This window comes from Cryptomeria japonica, chromosome 2, assembly GCF_030272615.1.
Source record: "Cryptomeria japonica chromosome 2, Sugi_1.0, whole genome shotgun sequence".
NCBI lineage: Eukaryota > Viridiplantae > Streptophyta > Pinopsida > Cupressales > Cupressaceae > Cryptomeria > Cryptomeria japonica.
The window spans coordinates 81676885-81697412 of NC_081406.1; the positions used below are offsets into that span (position 1 = coordinate 81676885).

The window sequence follows — 20528 nt, forward strand, 5'->3', positions numbered from 1 at the left end:
TGTGAAATGATTGCAACAGTACTAGCTAATGCTAAGTACTAATAAGTTAAGCATTCACATGGGGCCTTGATCTTATTTTCATTTCTTAAACAATTCCACCATAATAGGAAAAGATTTCAATTTATCATTTTTTCCTTAATTAATTTGCATGAGAACTTTTCAACTGCTTAAATTTAAGCAAAATTGCACGAAACCGCTTGAACTACTTAAAATTAAGCAAAAATTGCACTTAAGTAACACATGATGAGATAGTCCAAAAAAAATTGAACATTAGATTGAATACAAAACTATCATAAAATTTTCCTTATATTCTTACTGATAATTTTCATGGGGCCATAGTGCCACAAGTTGCTCCATAAAAATTTGCAACCATATCGGACCTTGCCTTATTTTCAATTTTTAAGCAAACTTATGGAGCCTTGCCTTATTTTCAATTTTTAAGCAACTTCACTATAATAGGGAAATATTTCAATTTATCCTTTTTTCTTAATTAATTTGCATGGGAGCTCTTCAATTGCTTAAATTTACATAAAAGTTGCATGGGAACTCTTCAACTACTTAAATTTGAGCAAAAATTGCACTCAAATAAAACACAACTAAAAAGCAAAAAAATAAATTAGATCATGAGTTTCACAAATTGCTCCATTAAAAATTGAACCTAAATAAATAAATTAAACAATTATATGAAACCTACCCTATTTTCAATTCTTAAGCAACTTCAAAATATTTCAATTTATCATTTTTCTTTAATTGATTTGCATGGAACTCTTAAAAAATGAATGGGAACTCTTCAACTACATAAATTTAATAAAAAATTACACTTAAATAAAACACAACAAAAAATAAGCTGAATATTAAGAAAAGTTAAATATAAAACTATATTTTTTAGTTGACCAATGTGGCCCTATCCCCAAAAATTACCAAATCAAAAAGAGTGTTTAACAGGTGGCCATCTGAAAGAAAACAAAAACACGTTTCAGTAAATTTAGCCCCGAGTTCGAATCCACGTGGAGTACTCGACACGTTCAACATAAGTCAACTGGGAGAAACTTAAAAGACACACAGGCATGCCGCGTCTGAAGAATATTCACTCCCGGTCGGGAAACTTTCCCGGCGTGCGGTCCCGGTCATGACAACGATTTATCTGAACATTGATAAGACAGGCTCGTTAAAAATAAATATATAAGCGCTGATATAAGTGTGTGTGCTTATATGTGATAAGCAACTGGAATCCGGGGTACCTCGGGAAAAGGATGATGAAATCCTTTTTCTCTCCTCTTTTTCCTTTCGCATTTATTAAATTCTGCGCTTGGAGAGTCGGAGACGACAGAGATGATTAAATGGCAAGCAGTTTTTCCAATGGTTGAATAAACGAGCAAATTTATTTTTTTGGCCCGAAACCCTTGCCTGCACAAGGCTTTAAAGCTTTACGGCTGTTGCGTGAAGACTCAGATTTTGCAGTGTCTCTGGTTGCGTTCGAAATCCTGTCAAGGCAAGTGATTCATCTTTCTTGTTTCGAAAAATTTTCAAGTTTCTTTTGGTTACGGCTGCCTATTGTGGAAGAATTTGAGGTTTCTTTCAAGTATTTTACTGTTCTTAGCATTCTACGCGGTTTCGGCGTTTGCCTTTGCCGCATTTGTCCGGTACTTTACGGCCATTTGGCTTGTATGCGTTTGCCTTTGCAAATACTGTGGCTGTAAATTAGCGTGTTGCCGTTGAATTTACGGTTATGTATTTGGAGGAAAAATCTGTAAAAGAGCCATTCAATTGGAAAAGCGCAAAATCGTGGTAATTTTGGGCGCAAACTGTGTTTTTAGAAAATATATAAAATTATTTTCAATTTTTAATTTATTTTTTAATTCCAATGAGCTCAAAATACTCGCCTTGTTTTGAGATGTAGAGTCCTGTTGCATTTTCTTGTTTTCTGTATTTCTTTTCCAAAATCTGGAGGAATTAAAATAATCCTACCTTTGTTCGATATTTGTGTTTATCATAGTTTTTATAGATTTTTTTCTTTTTTTTTTTCATAATATTGTTGTTTTCAATTTGGTTGAGGTGGGTGTTCGTACATCTTTACTTTTTTCTATTTTTGGAACGAGATTAAGATACTTGCCCTCTTTGTTTGTTTTGCTAGCTAGAGTTTTGTTTATTTTGTTTTTTGATTTCAGAGTAGCTGAAAATGCTCTATGTTTATTTATTTGTTCGATTATATTATTTTATTTATTTAATCTGAATGAGGTAAAATGCTATTTTTGCTTTTTTGTTTTTTCTTGTATTGCTTTTTAGAAAAACAAAATAAAATTGGACGAGCTTTAAATGCTCGCCTTATGTCGGTATTGTTGATTTTTTACCTTTTTATTTTTATCTTCAAATTTGGAGGTGCTAAAAATGCTCGTCTTTGTTTTTCTATTTTTTATTAGGTTTTGTTCATTTAGCCTTATGGCCTGTTCTTCTATTAATGGTTGTGGCCTCATAGTTGTTTTTCTTTTCGGTTCATTAATGGCATTTAACTTTCAGTGCAAAATATTAATCTTTTAGAGTGAACTCTGGAATCGCTGGAGTTTTGGTAATAAAATATCAAATAAGTTTGTTTTTTTTAGATTAAGAAAACACAAGATGCTAATTTGTGTCAGAGAATTTCCAACTCTTTCTTCTTCTGTGAGATAATTTTAAAAAACTCAGTTTTGGTTGGGACAGGGGTTAGCGACAGATAAAATTTGAGCTCGTGGAATTCAATAACTAAGTTTACAGAAGTATCAAACAAAATCTGGCAACATGACGTCTCTTAGTAGGGAATTGGTGTTCCTTATCCTGCAATTTTTGGATGAGGAGAAATTTAAAGAGTCTGTGCACAAGTAAGTCCTATATTGCTCTGTTATTCTCCTTTTCCTTTTCCATATCTTTAGATTTGTGTTAAATCTGATGCCGAGGTACTAATATAGCGTTTATTTGGAATTTGACCTTAAGACTTGAGCAAGAATCTGGCTTTTATTTCAACATGAAGTATTTTGAGGACAAGGCTATGGCTGGGGAATGGGATGAAGTTGAGCGTTATCTCTCAGGGTTCACGAAGGTTGATGACAATCGGTATTCCATGAAAATTTTCTTCGAGATCAGGAAGCAGAAGTATCTAGAAGCCCTGGACAGGTACTAATGCAGGGAAATAAACTGACTTTTTTCTCCCCGTCATTATTTTCTAATTTATGTAGTTTGAATGTTGTAGTACGGATATTTTCTTGAAAAACGATTTTGTTTTGTTACAGACAAGACCGTGCCAAGGCAGTTGATATATTGGTGAATGATCTGAGGGTATTCTCAACATTTAACGAAGACCTATATAAGGAAATCACTCAGCTCTTAACACTGAATAACTTCAGGTAACTCTGAAAGCTTTTGAGATTTTTAAATGCACATTGGAACCTGGGATTAGATTTAGAGCAAGTATTTAGCAGCTAGATATGACATAAAGTGGTTCATATGAAATTGAAAACGAATGAGCTAGGGACTAGGGAGCTCTATAATCAATGGCTCATAAGGCACAACACTTCCTGAAGGTTTTGCAAATGGGATAGCAAGCTTACACTTGATTGTAGGGGAAACCCTATGGTTAAGCACACTTGAGCGAGAGTAGTACTACGATGAGTGATCTCTAGGGAAGTTCTGGTGCGTCAGCCTATATGAACATCACCTAGATGTAATGAGTGCCGAGTGGACCATTCATGGACATAGAGATCAGTTGTTGCAAACCATATTCATAAAATATGGGTCAGTGAAGATTGGCTTGAAACTATGTAGTTGAATCCCAATAAACCATCAGTAAGGTAGATATACTGTTGTTTTGTATAATGTAGAGGGTATTTTATTTTCCAGCACATCCCCCCATTTTTATAAGTTTTTAGATACATAATTTTTACTTGTATGACATAAATATAGTAACTGTGTTTAATATTAATTTGGAAACATCTGTACATTATTTAGCCAGAGAATTTCTTTAATGGTTCTCTTGGCTTTTCCGAGGCTTAGTTAGTCATAAAGTGTTTTCAACTTGGCTTGTTTTCAAAATGTGTAGTTACATGTTTTGAAGATTATGTATGAAATTGAAATGCTTTATTACTTCTATCGAAACTGGTTACCTGGGTAAGTCTAACATGGGAATTCCCTGACAATTATTATGACATTTTTTGGGTATTACCTATGGGTAATATGCCCATTCTTCGAGTTAAAAAGAGATATGTTTTTCGTTCTAGTTTTTGTAAGGGCCTCTTTGGGTCTTCATTGTACTCTCCACGTGTCTAAGAGAATTACAGGCCCTGAAATTGGGTCAAAATGAGAACTAATTTATTCTTTGGAGCAACATCAAACGAGAAATGCAAGGAAAAAAATGCTGAAAAGTTGCATATATATCATAGCCATACATTTATCAAATTACGAACAACTCTATTATCATTGTATATCGTCTAGGTTCTTTAAATAGTGCAATGATTAACTATTTTCTGATTTGGTGATTCTCAATTTTATTGAAAAGTAGCATATACCATAGCCATATATTTGGGGCAGGGTCATAATGTCTGGGACCCTGATGTTCCCTGGATATTTCAAAAATTTGGAGGGTCTGCCCATGAGTCTGTGCCTCTGTAACCCAATAACTTTGGGTAACATTGCTTTATAAAATCATGAAGTTGCTCACTGATTTTTACTTGGAGATTAGTGCAGTTGGTTTCTTCAAATTTGAATCTTCTTGTAGCTCTCTTCTTTTTTATTACATTCTTGTTACTCACTGCCTATTAATTTATTTGTAATGCTTCTAGAGAAAATGAACAATTGTCTAAATATGGCGAAACAAAGTCTGCAAGAAGTATCATGCTTCTGGAGCTTAAAAAACTGATAGAGGCGAATCCTTCATTTCGAGAGAAACTTGCATTTCCTAACTTGAAGGCATCAAGGCTGCGAACTTTGATTAACCAAAGGTGGATCTTTTATGACAATCTTTTCATATTTTTTTTCTCTTGCATTATTAAATTCCTTTAGGTTGTGTAGAAACGTTTCAAGTAAGGAGATTGGAAGGTTTTAGTTCTAATGCCTTGTTTAAATTAATTGGAAGCTATTGATATTGAATTTCAATCTTGATCGTAATCTAACAAAAATCTCTATCTAGTTCTGTAGGTTGGTTTTAAAAAATGGTCTGTGTTTGAAGTCTGATGTAAGGTTACCACTTTGGTTCCATTCTGATTTGTGTTAAAGTGGTTTGAGCAGTTTGAACTGGCAGCACCAGCTATGCAAAAATCCTAGACCAAATCCAGACATAAAGACATTGTTCACAGATCATGCATGTGGACCTCCAAATGGAACTCGGACTCCTACACAGGCTACAGCTTCACTGGCAGGTGGATTACCCAAAACACCCTTTCCACCTATTGGAGGACCTCATGGGGTATGGCACGTTAAGGGAATTTGATCAAATCAGCAAAAAGTGTGCTGTAGCTTAAAACCAAAATGTTTATATGGATCGTTTAATTAATCTTAAACAATTTTGTTTTGCTTGCAATATATTCTACAGCCTTTTCAACCAGTTGCAACCGCCACTAACACCTTGGCAAGTTGGATGTCAAATCCCACTGTGGTTACGTCTGCTCAACCTTCTGTTGCTGTTGGAACTATTCCAATTCCTTCTAATCAAGGTAACATCTTTGTGACTTAGAGTTTTACTTCTTGTTGTAATAAAATCTATAGATTGAATGAAGAACTTATTTTTTTGGTGTCAACTTTGGGGAGCCAAATGGACTTGATAATTAAGGGGTGAAAAATCTAATCATGAGGGATTTACTTATTGTCAACAGTGAAATAGGCCATGGTTGTTTGGCTGGAATATCGCTTGAATTAGCAGCTCTTTCTCAACTATTTTTTGGTTATGTCCCAGAGATTATGTATCTGATTTATAAATGCTTTGTTACTGTTTATGTTAGAAATGTGTTGGATTTACTTTAGAGCATGTTGCTGGAATTGGTTGTTGCATGGAGTATCACTTAAATTAGCAGTTCTGATCCAACTTGAAATTTTTTGTTATATTTTAGAGATTATTTATCTGGTTTTTGAATGCTTTGTTACTGTTTATGTTAGAAATGTGTTGAATTAACTTTTGAGCATGTTGCTTTTTTATAGTATCTCTTCTAAAACGTCCAAGAACTCCTCCAACCAGTGCAACTCTGGTTGATTATCAAACTGCTGATTCTGAGCCTTTAATGAAGCGAGTGCGTCCAATTCCTCAGTCTATTGAGGAGGTATAAGTTTGTTCTGTGATCATTTTCTTCTTATGCAATTAACCCAAAGAAGCTGGATAATGCTTTTTGATTGTAGTTATTTTCCTTTATATGCTTGCATATTTGTCAAATTTTATTCAGTTTTTAAGCTACATGTTAGCATCTTCATATTAATGTTGCAATCTTTTGTTTCATGTCAAATGTATTCTTCAACTTCTGCAGGTGACATATCCAGGTTGTACTCAACGATGGTCATTGGAGGACCTTCCAAGGACAGTAGCCCAAACACTTAATCAAGGTCATTCTGTTACAAGCATGGACTTTCATCCTTCTCAACAAACACTATTACTTGGTGAGATTTTCCTTTTATTCTTGCTTGTAGTTGATGCTCTATGGATGTAATGTTTCATGTAATGCATGATCTGAGATATAAATTTGAAAATTTGAAAATATCATTAATGAGGTGAGCCGCATGGAAACTGACAAATTATGCTGCCAGTTGGCACTGGGAATGGAGAAATAACACTATGGGAGGTTAGTTCCAAGGAAAAATTGGCTTCAAGGCCCTTCAAAATTTGGGACGTGAATAATTGCTCTAATACATTGCAGGTACAATGCCTATACCCTTATTGTTACTTCATTGTAATTGCAGATTGTAAATTTATGGAGATGGTGGTTAAGAAATCCTTTGGTTTTTAATAGTGAACAGTGATATTCTCTTACTTGTTCAGGATCCATATGAATCTTCAGTCTCAAGTTTTGCAGTCAATCGAGTGATATGGAGTCCTGATGGAAGTTTGATAGGTATGTGATCCATTTCCTATTCCATGGTTTGATGTTATATTTGCTTCTTCAAAGTGTTTTTAGTGATATTTGGCAGTGATATGTTTGTGATTTTAATCTTTTTTTTAATGGTGATCTTTTATCTAAATTTCAGGGGTTGCTTTTAGTAAGCACTTCATTCATGTTTATGGTTATCAAGTGCAAGCTGATCTGAGACAGCATTTGGAGGTTTGTTAATATTTTCTCTTCATTCTTATGGATTCAACTGTTGGTCAATATTTGTGCATTTAGAAACTATGGCTATCATAGTATACTGTACTTCGTTTGGAATTGAAAGTGTGAAGAGTTGACATCCTATAGTTAGAAAAGATTTATTACTTGCAACTGGAATTCAAACCCTTCTTGATCATCAAGTTGAGAGATGTGTTTCATCCCCTTGATTCACATGTCTATTGTTCCCTTAAGCCTGCCACTCTGGATAAAGTTTTCCCTTTCCACTGCTACCAATTACCAACAATTTTGGTAAAATTCAATTGTAGCCGTCATACAAGACCATACTTTTTATTTAACTAATTTCTTATCACCACATCCCACTCCCTATAACCTCTTTTGCTCATTTTTTGTCAGTATTCCTTGCTTCGCCCTTGCAAACCCTTAACCCAGCCACATTTCTTTCCAAAGCTTCTGTCCTGGAGCACCATACAGTGTAACTGTACACCATTAATGGAATAGCGAACAGGTGATCACTGAATTTGTGTTTAGATTCATTTTCCCCTGACGTAAACATAAATGATAAGGACACTAGACAATAAAATAATAGATGTAAGATAATATAAAAACTTGACAATAAATAAAATAAGAATAACAAATTTGCAATCAATTCTGAGACATTTTTTGAAGAAGAGACGGCAATGACCTTGAAAACATTGAAAGTAGTGCTATTGTTTTTTCAAATGAAGAATAACCTGTCCTGCTCATTTTTTTGTCAGATTCCTTTCTTCATCCTTGTAACCCTTTAACCCAGCTGCCACATTTCATTTTAAAGCTTCTGTCCTGGAGCACTATACAGTGTACACTATTAATGCAACAGTGAAAAGATGATGACTGAATTTGTGTTTAGAGTCATTTTCCCCTGACATGTAAACATGAATGATAAAGACATTAAACAATAAAATAATAGAAAATGAAAAAAAATGACAATGAATAAATGAAGAACAACAAATTTCCAATCTATTGTTGCAATTAGACTCATTTTTATATGGAAATTTGATAGAGATAGAGCTCTTGATAGGCTATAACTACACACAACACCTGCATGTGAAAATATATGAGTTAGGATTGTATTTAAAAGAAGCATTTGGATCACTTATGAGATTTTTTTTCCTTGGCTGGCATAATATATTTCCAAGGCCTAGGCATTTGTGTCACTGTTTATTAATCATTCTGATAGTTATATTTTGTAGCTGAGCTTTTCGTATGATATCCTTTGTAGTAGAATCAAGTAGGAAGCAAATTGGGTCTCAATTAGTTTGAGGAATGTTTCCTGGCAAAGCTCTGAAACCATGCCAATGAGGTGTGGTGGTTGGAGATGAACATAAGCAGCTCCCTTGCATCCACCACCACCTTTTTGACCTACTCTATTTTTCCAGTGTTGTTGAGTGCATGGTTCATAGCATGCACACAAGGGGTTGAGTAGGTGTGTCTATATGTAGATTGAATTAATTTGCTTGCTACCTTGCACACATATGTTGCATTGGTAGTCACCTGCATGCATTTTTTACGTACCATTGATTGGCTTCTATCAGGATGTGAAATTGAAACTATAGGCTCTGCAACTCAAGCATTTATAGTAGAAAAAGTAGGAAGCAAATTGGGTCTCAGATATATTTAGGGTTTTTTTTTGCTTGCAAAGCTCAGAAACAGTGCCAATGAGGTATGGTCATTGCAAATGAACATCTGCACCTCCCTTGCATCCACCACAACCTTTTTGATCCATTCTGTTTGTCCATTGTCTTCGAGTGCTTTGTTCATAGCATGAACACAACAAATGTTCCAGTATATGTGTCTGCATGTAGATTGAAGATTAATTTCCTTGCTGCCTTGCACATACATGTAGTGTCTATAATCAACTACATGACATTTTGAGTACAAACTTCCTCATTGGCTTTTCTCAAGATGTGAACTTGAAGCCTAGAGTTCTTTGATTTACCAAAGTAATAAATTGCCCTCAAGATGCAAGGTCCATCAACACATGAAACTTTTGTGTTTGTGAGTAGATTGTGTTTGATGTCAATCCACCCATCCATGCTTATGCTGTAGCCATGTGTTATCAATTTGGCTTTTCGATCAATAGGTTAACTTTGAATATTTTTTTTTCAAAGAGGGTGGTCCTCAGTTTGGTCTTGTTAGGAGGTACATAACCCCTCCCAACTTTGCTTGCCTTGGCCATAGGCTCCTTGAATAAGAAGATCAAGCGACATGAAAGGAATGCTATTACTATTTTTTTGGCAACAACCTCATCTTCATCATTTTTAGCCTACACATTAAACAAATTTATAATTGGGTTTGGTAATGTTGAACCTATGGCCCTTTGTTTCCCTCTTGATTCCACACAACACACCTCAATTGTTGGAATTACAGGTGGTTTGCCTGCCTATGTAGAAGAAATTGTTAGTGCAATGCTGCCCTTTGAAATAATCTGATCATCTTAGTCCTCTCCTCTAGTGTGAGTTTGGCACGAGGTCCAAGCCTTGTAATGCCGTCTTTAATCTGATACAAAGGGGTTTTACTTTTTTTAGTGAACAGGTCTTTAACATATGGTGTCAACAACTCGGAACAGCAATCTTTTTGCAATGAATTTCTAGCTGAACTAACTGTGGCTAGGGTTTTTCTGAACTTAGTTGTTTCGCCCACTGTTCACTGAAATTCACTATCCAAATCAATGCCTCTGAATGAACTCACCTTGACCCTAAAAAGAGATCAATAAATAAGAATAGAATGATAATTTTTTATGCTGGGCATCTCCCACAATACTTTAGGTTTATCTTATTTTATTTTTTAAAGTGAGAATTTTTCTGTTGGCCTAAACTTGGTGCCTGTGGGGGACAGCATGACATCATGGGGATGTTGGGGACATCATGACACCCCTCAAAATCCCCTTTGTGGGGGGGAATACCCCAGGTGGGCATGTACTTAGGATGTTCCCAAATCTTGCAGAAAAAGAACATTATGTTTCCACCACCACCCCCTCTTCAGGACGTTTCTCATTGCCAAGACCCATTGAAAACAACGGGAACATGTTCACATTTTTGTCATGAAATGTGTACATATTCTACAAAAAGAGGATCTCTATGATAGAAGACAGCAAGTACTCTCCTCTTGCATGCATAGAACACATCGGTGAGGTCTATTGAATCCTCTTCTTTTTAGGTGAATTTGGGAGAGGATTTTTATTGAAAATTGCAAGCCCAAAGAGACACACGGCTCGCCAAGCCTCTTTAGCCCATACATGAACCCAAACAGATCTGGTAAATTGTGAAAATAAAGAGTTTTAAGTTTATGGGATTGGATACTCTCTTTGACCAGCATATCTTCTTTCTCTTTCTATTAATTTGCAGAGCAATGGTTTCTCTTCCATCAAGTGGAAATCAGGATTTTCCAGTCTAAAAGAAAAAAAACTTCACTTCTATATTTCTTTTTATACAGACCCATGGAATTTGTCCCAATAATTTATTTTCACTCACCATCTAGCTTGTAGTTAGACATCAATATTGGTTCAGAATCATGTATTTTATGTGAATCTGTGAGTGATCTAATTGCAATATCCAAATAGGATTTCTGCCATGTGCATGATATATAAATTACAGATAATGTATGTGTGATCTGTAATTTGATTTGGCCTGTTGCTGATTATGCTATTAGTGTTATCACTTATTGGGATGCTAATTCTAGAAGTGTTGTAGATTGATGCACATGTTGGTGGAGTCAACGACTTAGCATTCTCTCATCCAAACAAGCAGCTTTGCATTATAACTTGTGGAGATGATAAGATGATTAAGGTGAATTTCTTGTGGAATCGTAGTATTTGAATTGTGCGTCATTCTTAATTATTCAAGTGGATGCATTTATTGATCTCAAAAATTAATTCAGGTTTGGGATGCCTTAACTGGTCGCAAAATTTATAACTTTGAGGGCCATGAGGCAGCTGTATATTCTGTGTGTCCCCATCACAAGGAAAGTATTCAGGTATAATATGAATATGCTGCTATGGATGATTATTTTAATTATTTATAGACAATTTTTACTGCATTGATGATGTCTATTATTGGCTTATTTATCCTAGTAGATGGGTGTCTGAGAATAAGAATTGATTTTGCAGTTTATCTTTTCAACTGCCATTGATGGAAAAATTAAAGCCTGGTTATATGACAATGCGGGATCAAGGGTAGACTATGATGCTCCTGGAAAATGGTGTACGACAATGATGTATAGTGCTGACGGGACAAGGTAAATTACAAATAGAAAATGTCTTATAAAGCATATCATCATAGGAGTATGAACAGATTCATGTCTTTACTAATGGTAGTGTCGTATAATGGTTTCTGTTTATGAAGCTAAAATGCATCAACATATCAGTGTGATCCCAGTCATTAAAACCAACGCAGCACAAGCATGAAACCTTACCAACTGAGCTATTGAAATCATACGTAACTTTTTTGTTTTAAATTATTTCTATACAACAATGCAGATAGGATATCATGTGTAGAAGTCTGTTCATGACTTGATAATGTACGCTGTCATGAATCTCGGGAACTTTTACTTATGTTTATGTGTACAGTATTAATCTTGAAGTAACCAAGGAATGGTTGCCTTGTAATTTCTTGTTTTTTCTAGTTTGCGATATTTCTCAAATGGATATGTTTGTGGCCACACAAACTGCAGGAATTTTAAAGTACTACAGGGCTAGATAGTACTTGAATTTTCTTTTCTTATAAAAAATGAACTTAACAAGTAGGTCATGCCACTTGGAAAGAAAGAAATTGAATCAATTTACAGAAATGATCCAATTGAGAAATTACACTTGCTTTAATAGTATAAACTGGAAAAGAAACAAAGATTAAGCTATATCTAATTTCAATTAGATATAGCTATATCCAAATCTGAGTTTGGTGATGGAGGTTTTCTTGCAGAGTTTCATCTTTTCATTGTGTTCACCTGGGATGAACCCAGTAAACTCATCCTGAGTTTTGACTGTTCAGTTCTGTAGCAATGAATCGGTAAGTGACTCCATTTTTTGTAGTGGAAGCTTCTATTTCATAATGTGGAATGTAGGTGAAATAATGGTTTATGATTTAGAGTGGTCAGTGTGGAGAATAATGGAAGCTTCAATGTGAGAGGAGGGTCTGGCATTTGGGTGGCTTGTGAGCTGCGGAAAGTGTGTTTTTGTTGTGTGGGGAATTGGGGCTGCTGGCATTGCCATTGCCAAGAGTCTCTGCATTTGGGAGCTCCTTCACTGTTAAATGGAGGATAAGCAAGTCAACTGTGCTCCGTTGATGGTGTCCAATGCTTTTATTTACTGGCTGCTATCACAACTATGAGCATAGAGATCTTATATGTATGTCATGTGTTAGTTGGCCTGAGGTGCTGATTTATAGTTTCTTAGGGAGGAGTTGGGACTGGGTGCTTCCATACTCTCTGCTTTCTGACATGTCTAGCTCTGGTTTTTGTTGGGTCTCAATCACTTTGAACGGACTGGTCTAACAAGATTACTTCTTTCGCTTTCTATTTGTTGATTTGCTTTCAATGACTTATCAGATGCTGCTATAGAAAAAAGCTTACAAACTCTGGCTGTTCCATTTATGTTGTAGCCATTACAATATTTGATACACCAAAGGTTAGTAATTTTATGTAAAGTGATGGCTGATTATTGACACTTGACATTTTTTTTTAATTTTAATATTTATCACAACAAGCAAGTTCGAGTAATTGACATTTTCATTTTTATGGTGGTTTTGTTTGTCATATGATGCTATGTGGAATTCTGAACTTAAATTACTGCTGCAAAGCTATATATATTTCTGATTTTTATATATTTTTGAATGGACGAACCCAAAACAAACCCAACCCCAATTTTTATTTTTGACTGAGCATGTGAACTGATCCTCAAACTAATACCAGGAGTGGTGACATAGAGATAGCAATGTGAGAATACAATTAGAAATATCAATGTGTGGGAATGGCCCCTCAATGAAGCACGGAGCTGACAAGGATGAAAATAAGAGACAGTGAATGGAAGCCAGCACTGTCAAATGTCTGTAGAAAGGCTTGTGGTTTAACCATGGTTGCTTCAAATTTTGAAGTACATTTCCTTGGGTTTTGAGATGTCTTTTAGTTATTGTTATTGTTAGTGTAAGCCTAAATTATTTAGTCTATCGTGCACTGCAATAAAGGTTTCAAGATATACTTTCCCATCATGTAATAGTGATTATCTGACTCCATTTTGAAGTCCATATTTTCTGATTTTTCTAGAAAACTACATATGCTGTTTCAGGGCCATTGGTTGACTGTCTAGTATTTGGAAGGTATTTTGAATTTTCCTGAAGCACGTACTTATGAAAGTTTGTTAAACAATGTTATTAATGCACAATGCCAACATTTCTTTGTTCTCTTGCATTCTGGTCAGAGATTTTCATTATGTTGTTTAGTGCATTCTTATTGTGTATTTGAATAAGAATTATATTATAAAAATTATAGGCAACAAGGATGGCTATGGATCAATGTTTGTTGGAAACTTAGGTGGACATCTATGAGATGAAATAAAATCAAAGAAACAGGAGTGGTAGGAGATAGGGAATGGAAAGGAAACCTCAATAGTTGAAATCAAGAAAAGTTGTTTCTCTCAAACTTTGGGTTTATGTTTACAGTAGGTTTCAAATTTTACAATTTTGTTGAGTTGAAGGTTTAGGTTTGCATTTTAAAATATGTAGTAAATTTAAATTTATAGAAGAGGGGTTATTGAGTCACATTTGTTGTACAAGTATGTTAAAGTTAAACTTTATTTAAAGAACTTAATTTTTAAGTGCATTGCTAAGTATGATGAGGTAATTTACCTCTCATCATATTTAGCGGCCTCTGCTGGAATGGACAATGGTGGGCTCAAATTGGAGCTTAAGTGGGTTAAAGGTTGCTCAGACATCCAATGCTTTAAAGTTCTAATAAACTGTTCGCCAAAGATATTGAATACATGGTAAAAGTTTAAAAAAATAGTGCGAATACCTTGGGAACCTCATGCATACAGGAGAACTCATCACAAATGAAAGGAACATTGAGAAGCCCCATGGGTCCCACACAGGACTTTCTCCCACATCATAACTACTAGATGTATAAATTTCAAGAATGCCACTGTTTTAGCATTTAATGTAGTTTTGCTGTTGCATATAATATGATTTTGTGAGTATTATCAGCAATGCATAAATGTTTATATATTTCCCTTATTAGCATTTGCAAACCTTTTATTAAGCCTTTCAAATTTTTTTTGAAAATTTTGTCTTTTGGTGAATCTTTTCCTTCTTAGGCCTTAATATTCTTAAAGACATGATAATTGTATCTCTAATAGAGATTCTCTGCAGTATGAGATACGAGTTATCTGAAACATAAGTTTTAGGATTCTAGGTTTTGGATAGCTTGTCTCAACTACTTACAAATATATTTTGTTGTCTTGTACATTGGAGGCTGGTCTTATTTGGTGATCTGACTATATATACAGTCTGCATGAGTCTTTAGTCATCAACCTTAGTTATAGTTGTAAGCTTATGTTTTGGTGTAAACAGAAAGCCATATTTTTGTTTTTACTCTGCTGTAAAATATTGTGATCATGCCCCTCAGGTGATTTTTTTAAACTAGCACACCTATCTTTAAAGGAAGATAGGTAAAGTACACTGAAAGATACCATATTTATTCATTATTCTACTTAAAAATTTATTATATTATTATATTGTGATATTGTAATTAATATTAAATTATTATTAAGATATGATTATATTATTATGTTTTAATATATTATTATTATTTTATATTACCAAATTATACTATTATATTTTTATTTTATATTCCATATTCTTGAAAAATAATGGACTTTATGTAGGGATATTTCAATCCCCCATAATGAATAATATTAGATTGAGATAATCACGAACTTAATTGATTGCATGATGGAGATAGACAAATTGACTGATCAGTTAAACTTGGAGTGAGTGGCTGTTGAGAAGTTGGAAGTGAAGATATAACTAGCATTAAATAATTAAAAATTAGTTAATTGAGTGCATGGGAGGTGAAAATAAATAAAATTAAATTAAAATAATAATAATAATTTTATTTTTTTTGCTTTTCATGCATTTAAGTGTCACAAACACTTAGAATTAAATGCTTTTAGTTTTTATTGATGGACATTTTTGCATCCATATGTGAGTATAGTAGCCGCAGTTTTGCTATTCTACATGTCACTTACCAAACATTAATAGAACTTAAATATCTAGCCAAGTAGGGATAGTAATTAAATTTCAATAGCTGCTTATTAATCTGATCTTATTTTCTGGTGCTCAGGCTATTTTCTTGTGGCACAAGTAAAGACGGAGAGTCGTTCCTGGTTGAGTGGATGGAGAGTGAGGGAGCGATCAAGAGAACATACACTGGTTTCAGAAAGAAGAATACAGGTGTCGTCCAATTTGATACAACACAGAACCACTTTTTAGCTGTGGGGGATGACCACCAGATAAAGTTCTGGGATATGGACAACACTAACATTCTTACAGCAGTTGATGCTGAAGGTGGCCTACCGGTGGGCAATTTTTTCTATGCTTTCTTTTGGTGGCAGTGATGTCAATCATAGACATTCTTAATTTGCTATACCTATTTATGATACTGATGTTTTGATATATTTTGTCTTGAATTTCAGACCCTTCCTCGTCTTAGATTCAACAAAGAAGGGTCTCTTCTTGCAGTTAATACTGCAGATAATGGAATAAAGATTCTTGCTAATGCAGATGGACACAGACTACTTAGGACAATTGAGAATCGTCCTTTTGATGGATCATCAAGGTTACTCATGGATCCAACTGCAATTAAGGTTACTTTCTTGTAACCCTGCACTTTGGCCTTGATTGCTTGCTGCTTCTTTACCAGAATGAAATATTTTCTCACTCTTACTTGATCTGTCATTCAGGTATCTGGTGGTATTCCAATTGTTGCAGCAAGTGCAGCTACTAGTTCAGCTACTGATAGAACAGAGCATATTGAGAGAGTTTCTCCAACCGGTGCTGTTTCTGGAATGGTAAGATGATGTACTACGAGAAGTTGTAGAAGAGCTTTGGCTTTCAGAAAACTAGCATTGTACAAAAAAGGTTCTGATGAGATGGTTTTTATAGAATAAAAAGATTTCAGTAGAGCTGACATGTTTTCCCTGTCTAGAGCTATATTTATAGGATGACAAATTTTTCAATAAATATTCCTTGTTGCAGAGTGGGGTTGATCCAGCACAAAATTCAGAGAAACCAAGGGCGGCATTGGATGATGTATCTGAGAAAATTAAACCCTGGAAGCTTGCTGAAATCATTGATCCTACGCAATGCTGGTGCATAACACTACCCGAAGCTGCATCCGAGTCTGCTTGCAAGGCATGCCACAAAATTACCATACATATTCTACAGCATATTTCAGTTTGCCAGATTTGCAAGTTATTGAATTTTTTTCTCATAGCAAAATTCTTTTGTGTAGGTTTCCAGGCTTCTATACACAAATAACGGAGTTGGATTATTAGCTCTTGGATCTAATGCAGTGCATACATTATGGAAGTGGAGTCGCCAGGAGCTGAACCCCAGTGGCAAGGTGTCTGATTAATGAAATATAATTGATGTTTTCCTGCTGGAATGCTTTAGGTTAGAGTGGATTGTATAAAAGTGATTTCTGAAATAATTTTCTTTTGTGTTCAGGCAACTGCTAGTATTCCTCCACAGCGTTGGCAACCAAGTAGTGGTCTTCAAATGACTAATGATATAACAGATACAAATCCAGAGGAGGCTGTTCCGTGCATAGCTTTGTCAAAGAATGATTCATATGTAATGTCAGCATCAGGTGGCAAAGTGTCCCTATTCAACATGATGACATTTAAGGTACATCTATATCTTGTGCAAGGAACTAATTTTCATGTTAAATAATTTTTTTAAACCATATGTTCTTAGCATCTAGCTTATTGCAAGTGCTGTTTGTGTCAACATTTAAAATATGCAGATAATTATTTTAGACTATTTATTCAGCTTACATGTTTATTCATTTTTCAGGTTATGACTACATTCATGCCTCCACCCCCAGCACCGACATTCCTAGCATTCCATCCACAAGACAATAACATCATAGCTATTGGAATGGAAGATTCAAGTATCCACATATATAATGTCAGAGTAGATGAGGTGTGCAAAGTAAAATTTGTTTTAGTGGAGAGAGCATGTTTGATTTTTGTGGAAGGCCTGATTGAATCTAATATTTTAGATCATAATGAAGAGCCCAAGTTGGGCCATGTATTAAAAAGAAGATGCTTGCTAGCAGATCTGAATTCCTGAAGTTTCTTGATCATGTTCATCTACTGGTGGCATGAGATATGATTTCTGTTTAGTTTAGAAATTTTGCAGATCCAACAGGCAATGATTGCAGTTAGATGTTATCAACAACTTAATGCTTGTGGCAGGTGAAAACTAAGTTACAAGGTCATCAGAAAAGAATCACGGGTCTTGCTTTTTCCAATTCTCAGAATGTTCTCGTGTCATCTGGTGGGGATGCACAAGTAAGTTTCTTGACATTTTTTAAGCTTGCCATTTTGTCCATTTTCCTTTAATGGAGCATGATAAGAAAAATTTGGGGTTTGCAGCTCTGTGTATGGAACACAGAGACATGGGAAAAGCGTAAATCAAAGTTTATCCAACTGCCACCTGGAAAACCAGTTTCTGGAGACACACGAGTTCAGTTTCATTCAGACCAGCTTCACATTCTTGTTGTTCATGAAACACAACTTGTTATTTATGATGCCTATAAGCTGGAACAACAACGGCAGGTAAATATATATAAACATAAGTCCATAGTAGCATGCTGCTCTGTTCTACCATCACTATTATGTCTATTCATATTTCTTCTTTGGTCGAGAATCCTAAGGAGAGAAACCCAAAATCCTAATTTAAAAATTAAAAACTTGGAAAGGTAAAAAGCACTAATTTGATAACGGTTTAGTGAATTTATGGTGGAATAGGATTGTTGAGTGTTGTATGTGTTATTCTGTAAAATGATATATAAGATGCAGTCTGTTTTCCTTTTGCAAAAGAATTCATTAGAAATTTGTGCAGTAATTATTTTCTGATTGAACTTACCTTGGTTCAATTTATCACTGCAGTGGTCACCACAAGGCACCCTTCCTGCACCAATATCCTATGGAACATATTCACATAATAGCCTGCTCATTTTTGCATCATTCTATGATGGTAGTATTGGTGTGTTTGATGCTGAAACACTGAGGCTAAGATGTCGGATAGCCCCAACTGCCTATTTAAATCCAGGAGTCAACAGGTATGTTTGTCAGTTACAGTATTTTCCTATTATATGTGGAAAATTATTTATAAAATGTGTTTATTGATGTGAAGTTCTGTCAATGTACAGTCAGGGTGTTTTTCCCTTGGTTATTGCTGCACACCCTTCCGAACCGAATCAATTTGCCCTTGGATTGGCTGATGGAGCAGTTAAAGTGCTAGAACCATCTGAAGCAGGAGGACAATGGGGATTACCTGCACCTTCTGAAAATGGAACATTGACTGCTATAGGTGCTGGTACATCAACTAGTAACCATGGCTCAGAACAAGTTCCAAGATGACCAGATTCTCTGTATTTTCTTTGATTGTTCAGTTAGGTACTTTTGTTAACTGGCAAGTTTTTTCTATTTTTTCCCTCCCCAATAATGCAAAATAGCAGGGTCAGGGCTAATTTGCTTTGATCCTTGTACAAATATTTACGGGTGGTGATTACATAACCATTTTACTGGGCAAGTCACTGAAAGGACGAGTGAATGTGAGTCGCCAGGGCATGTATTTTATTTGTGTTCTCCTGGAGATGAGAGATTTTTTATTGTTGAACAATAAGTTCAATATGGCATGATGGCTTATATTCCTTCAAATTTGCTTACAATCGTTGGACAGATTATGCAGTTTGTTTTAAATTGTTTTGTAAGCTTTGATGGCGATTCGGCCTTCGTTGAAGGAGACATATATCATTTCAATATATTCAAATACAAATTTGGCTCTGGATTTTGTCACGTTATATATTATTTTTCTTATTATTGGTTATGAGGCGACATGGGGGTGTGGATTTTCTGAATCCAATTTGAAATAGAATGACACAATCTATACTAAATCTGACGCAATACAGAAAGCTAGTCCTGGTCTGAATTTGTGTTATGAAGTATGTATCTTAAATTTCAAGTGGGAAATACCTTTTGGTGTTACTGATATTAATTATCAGTTTTTGAAGATGCAAATAGGCATATGTTTTCCCTTGATATTTTGAAGTACTGTAAAAAGGAATGGTAGTAAATCAATTAAAAATTAATGCGAGTTTGAAACAAGATTTTTGAATGTGGGGTGTACATATGCTTTTACTAGATCCTGTGAAGCGGCTGAAATGTATCTTTTTATGAGAAGCATATGATATTCTCAATCAACTTGTTGATCGTCTCGTGGTCAGGTTGCTGTTGCTTACAATAAGGTTATTGTCGATGGGTTGTTTTTCATTATTCATTGATCATTTTATCACATCGGAAGGCGACTGTTTCACAGTTAAAAACTTTAGCTATGTTCGATATGAATCTGTCCCCACCCTTTGGTCCATATCTTCATTCCTTCATTCTAATACCCATGTCTCCTTCCATACTCCTTTCCGAGTTTTCTAATTCAAAAATCTTTTCAAGGAATTTGAGGATACTTCTACCTGTAATTTTTTGCAGTCTTGTGTTTTCCTCTCCCCCCACAAAAGGGCATATGGTGGAACATATAAGCAATCTTTATTATCCTCACCTTAAGGAGATGTTGGCTTTACTTTTCACTATAAGCACTCATGTTTTCTTGTGTTATTTAGAAAACGCTTTCTTGTGTTATTTAGAAAACAATTCCAATTAAAAATTCAAATTAAATAACAAAATATTCCAACGGAGCTAGAAAAACAAGAGTGTAAGCCATTGGGATAATTAATATCCAGGCTACGATGGATCTTGTTACATCTCAATTTTGTCGACTAGTGGAAATAAGTACTTGCATTTACATTAAATGCGTTTAAAACTATTTTACTTTTTTAGTGATCAATTTTTTTCCGTTTATGGTGCCATATTTTATTAAAATGAAGTTGCAATTAGTAGTATAAGACAAAAATGTTTAGAACATTCTTTTTACTTACTGCACTAGA

At 34.9% G+C, this 20528-nt stretch overlaps 1 protein-coding gene across 3 annotated transcripts; it reads left to right on the forward strand.

The window, feature by feature from the left end:
- The first annotated feature begins 1220 nt into the window (after positions 1-1220).
- Positions 1221-19374, forward strand: LOC131078853 (protein TPR1). 3 transcript variants are annotated; one of them, XM_058016656.2, is made up of 26 exons: positions 1221-1492; positions 2698-2855; positions 2968-3147; positions 3264-3377; positions 4809-4967; positions 5242-5431; positions 5558-5678; positions 6160-6278; positions 6480-6609; positions 6757-6866; positions 6989-7061; positions 7195-7268; positions 11003-11098; positions 11190-11285; positions 11419-11546; positions 15642-15876; positions 15994-16164; positions 16261-16368; positions 16556-16711; positions 16812-16922; positions 17027-17206; positions 17375-17503; positions 17779-17874; positions 17959-18141; positions 18475-18647; positions 18738-19374. In XM_058016656.2, exons 2-26 carry the CDS (start codon positions 2776-2778, stop codon positions 18946-18948), a joined length of 3423 nt encoding a protein of 1140 aa, XP_057872639.1. In that variant the 5' UTR covers positions 1221-1492; positions 2698-2775; the 3' UTR covers positions 18949-19374. The 3 variants fall into 3 exon arrangements, with proteins under 3 accessions (XP_057872639.1, XP_057872641.1, XP_057872640.1); XM_058016658.2 differs by having other exon boundaries at positions 1222-1492; positions 5254-5431; XM_058016657.2 differs by lacking the exon at positions 1221-1492 and adding an exon at positions 2447-2566.
- Positions 19375-20528: the final 1154 nt, after the last annotated feature.

Excerpts from the sequence above, each read along its gene's own strand:
- LOC131078853 (XM_058016656.2), top strand. The coding sequence starts at position 2,776 with ATGACGTCTCTTAGTAGGGAATTGGTGTTCCTTATCCTGCAATTTTTG. Across the intron at positions 2,856-2,967 it reads TTTAAAGAGTCTGTGCACAA|ACTTGAGCAAGAATCTGGCT; the intron begins GTAAGTCCTATA and ends TTTGACCTTAAG. Across the intron at positions 11,286-11,418 it reads ATCACAAGGAAAGTATTCAG|TTTATCTTTTCAACTGCCAT; the intron begins GTATAATATGAA and ends TTGATTTTGCAG.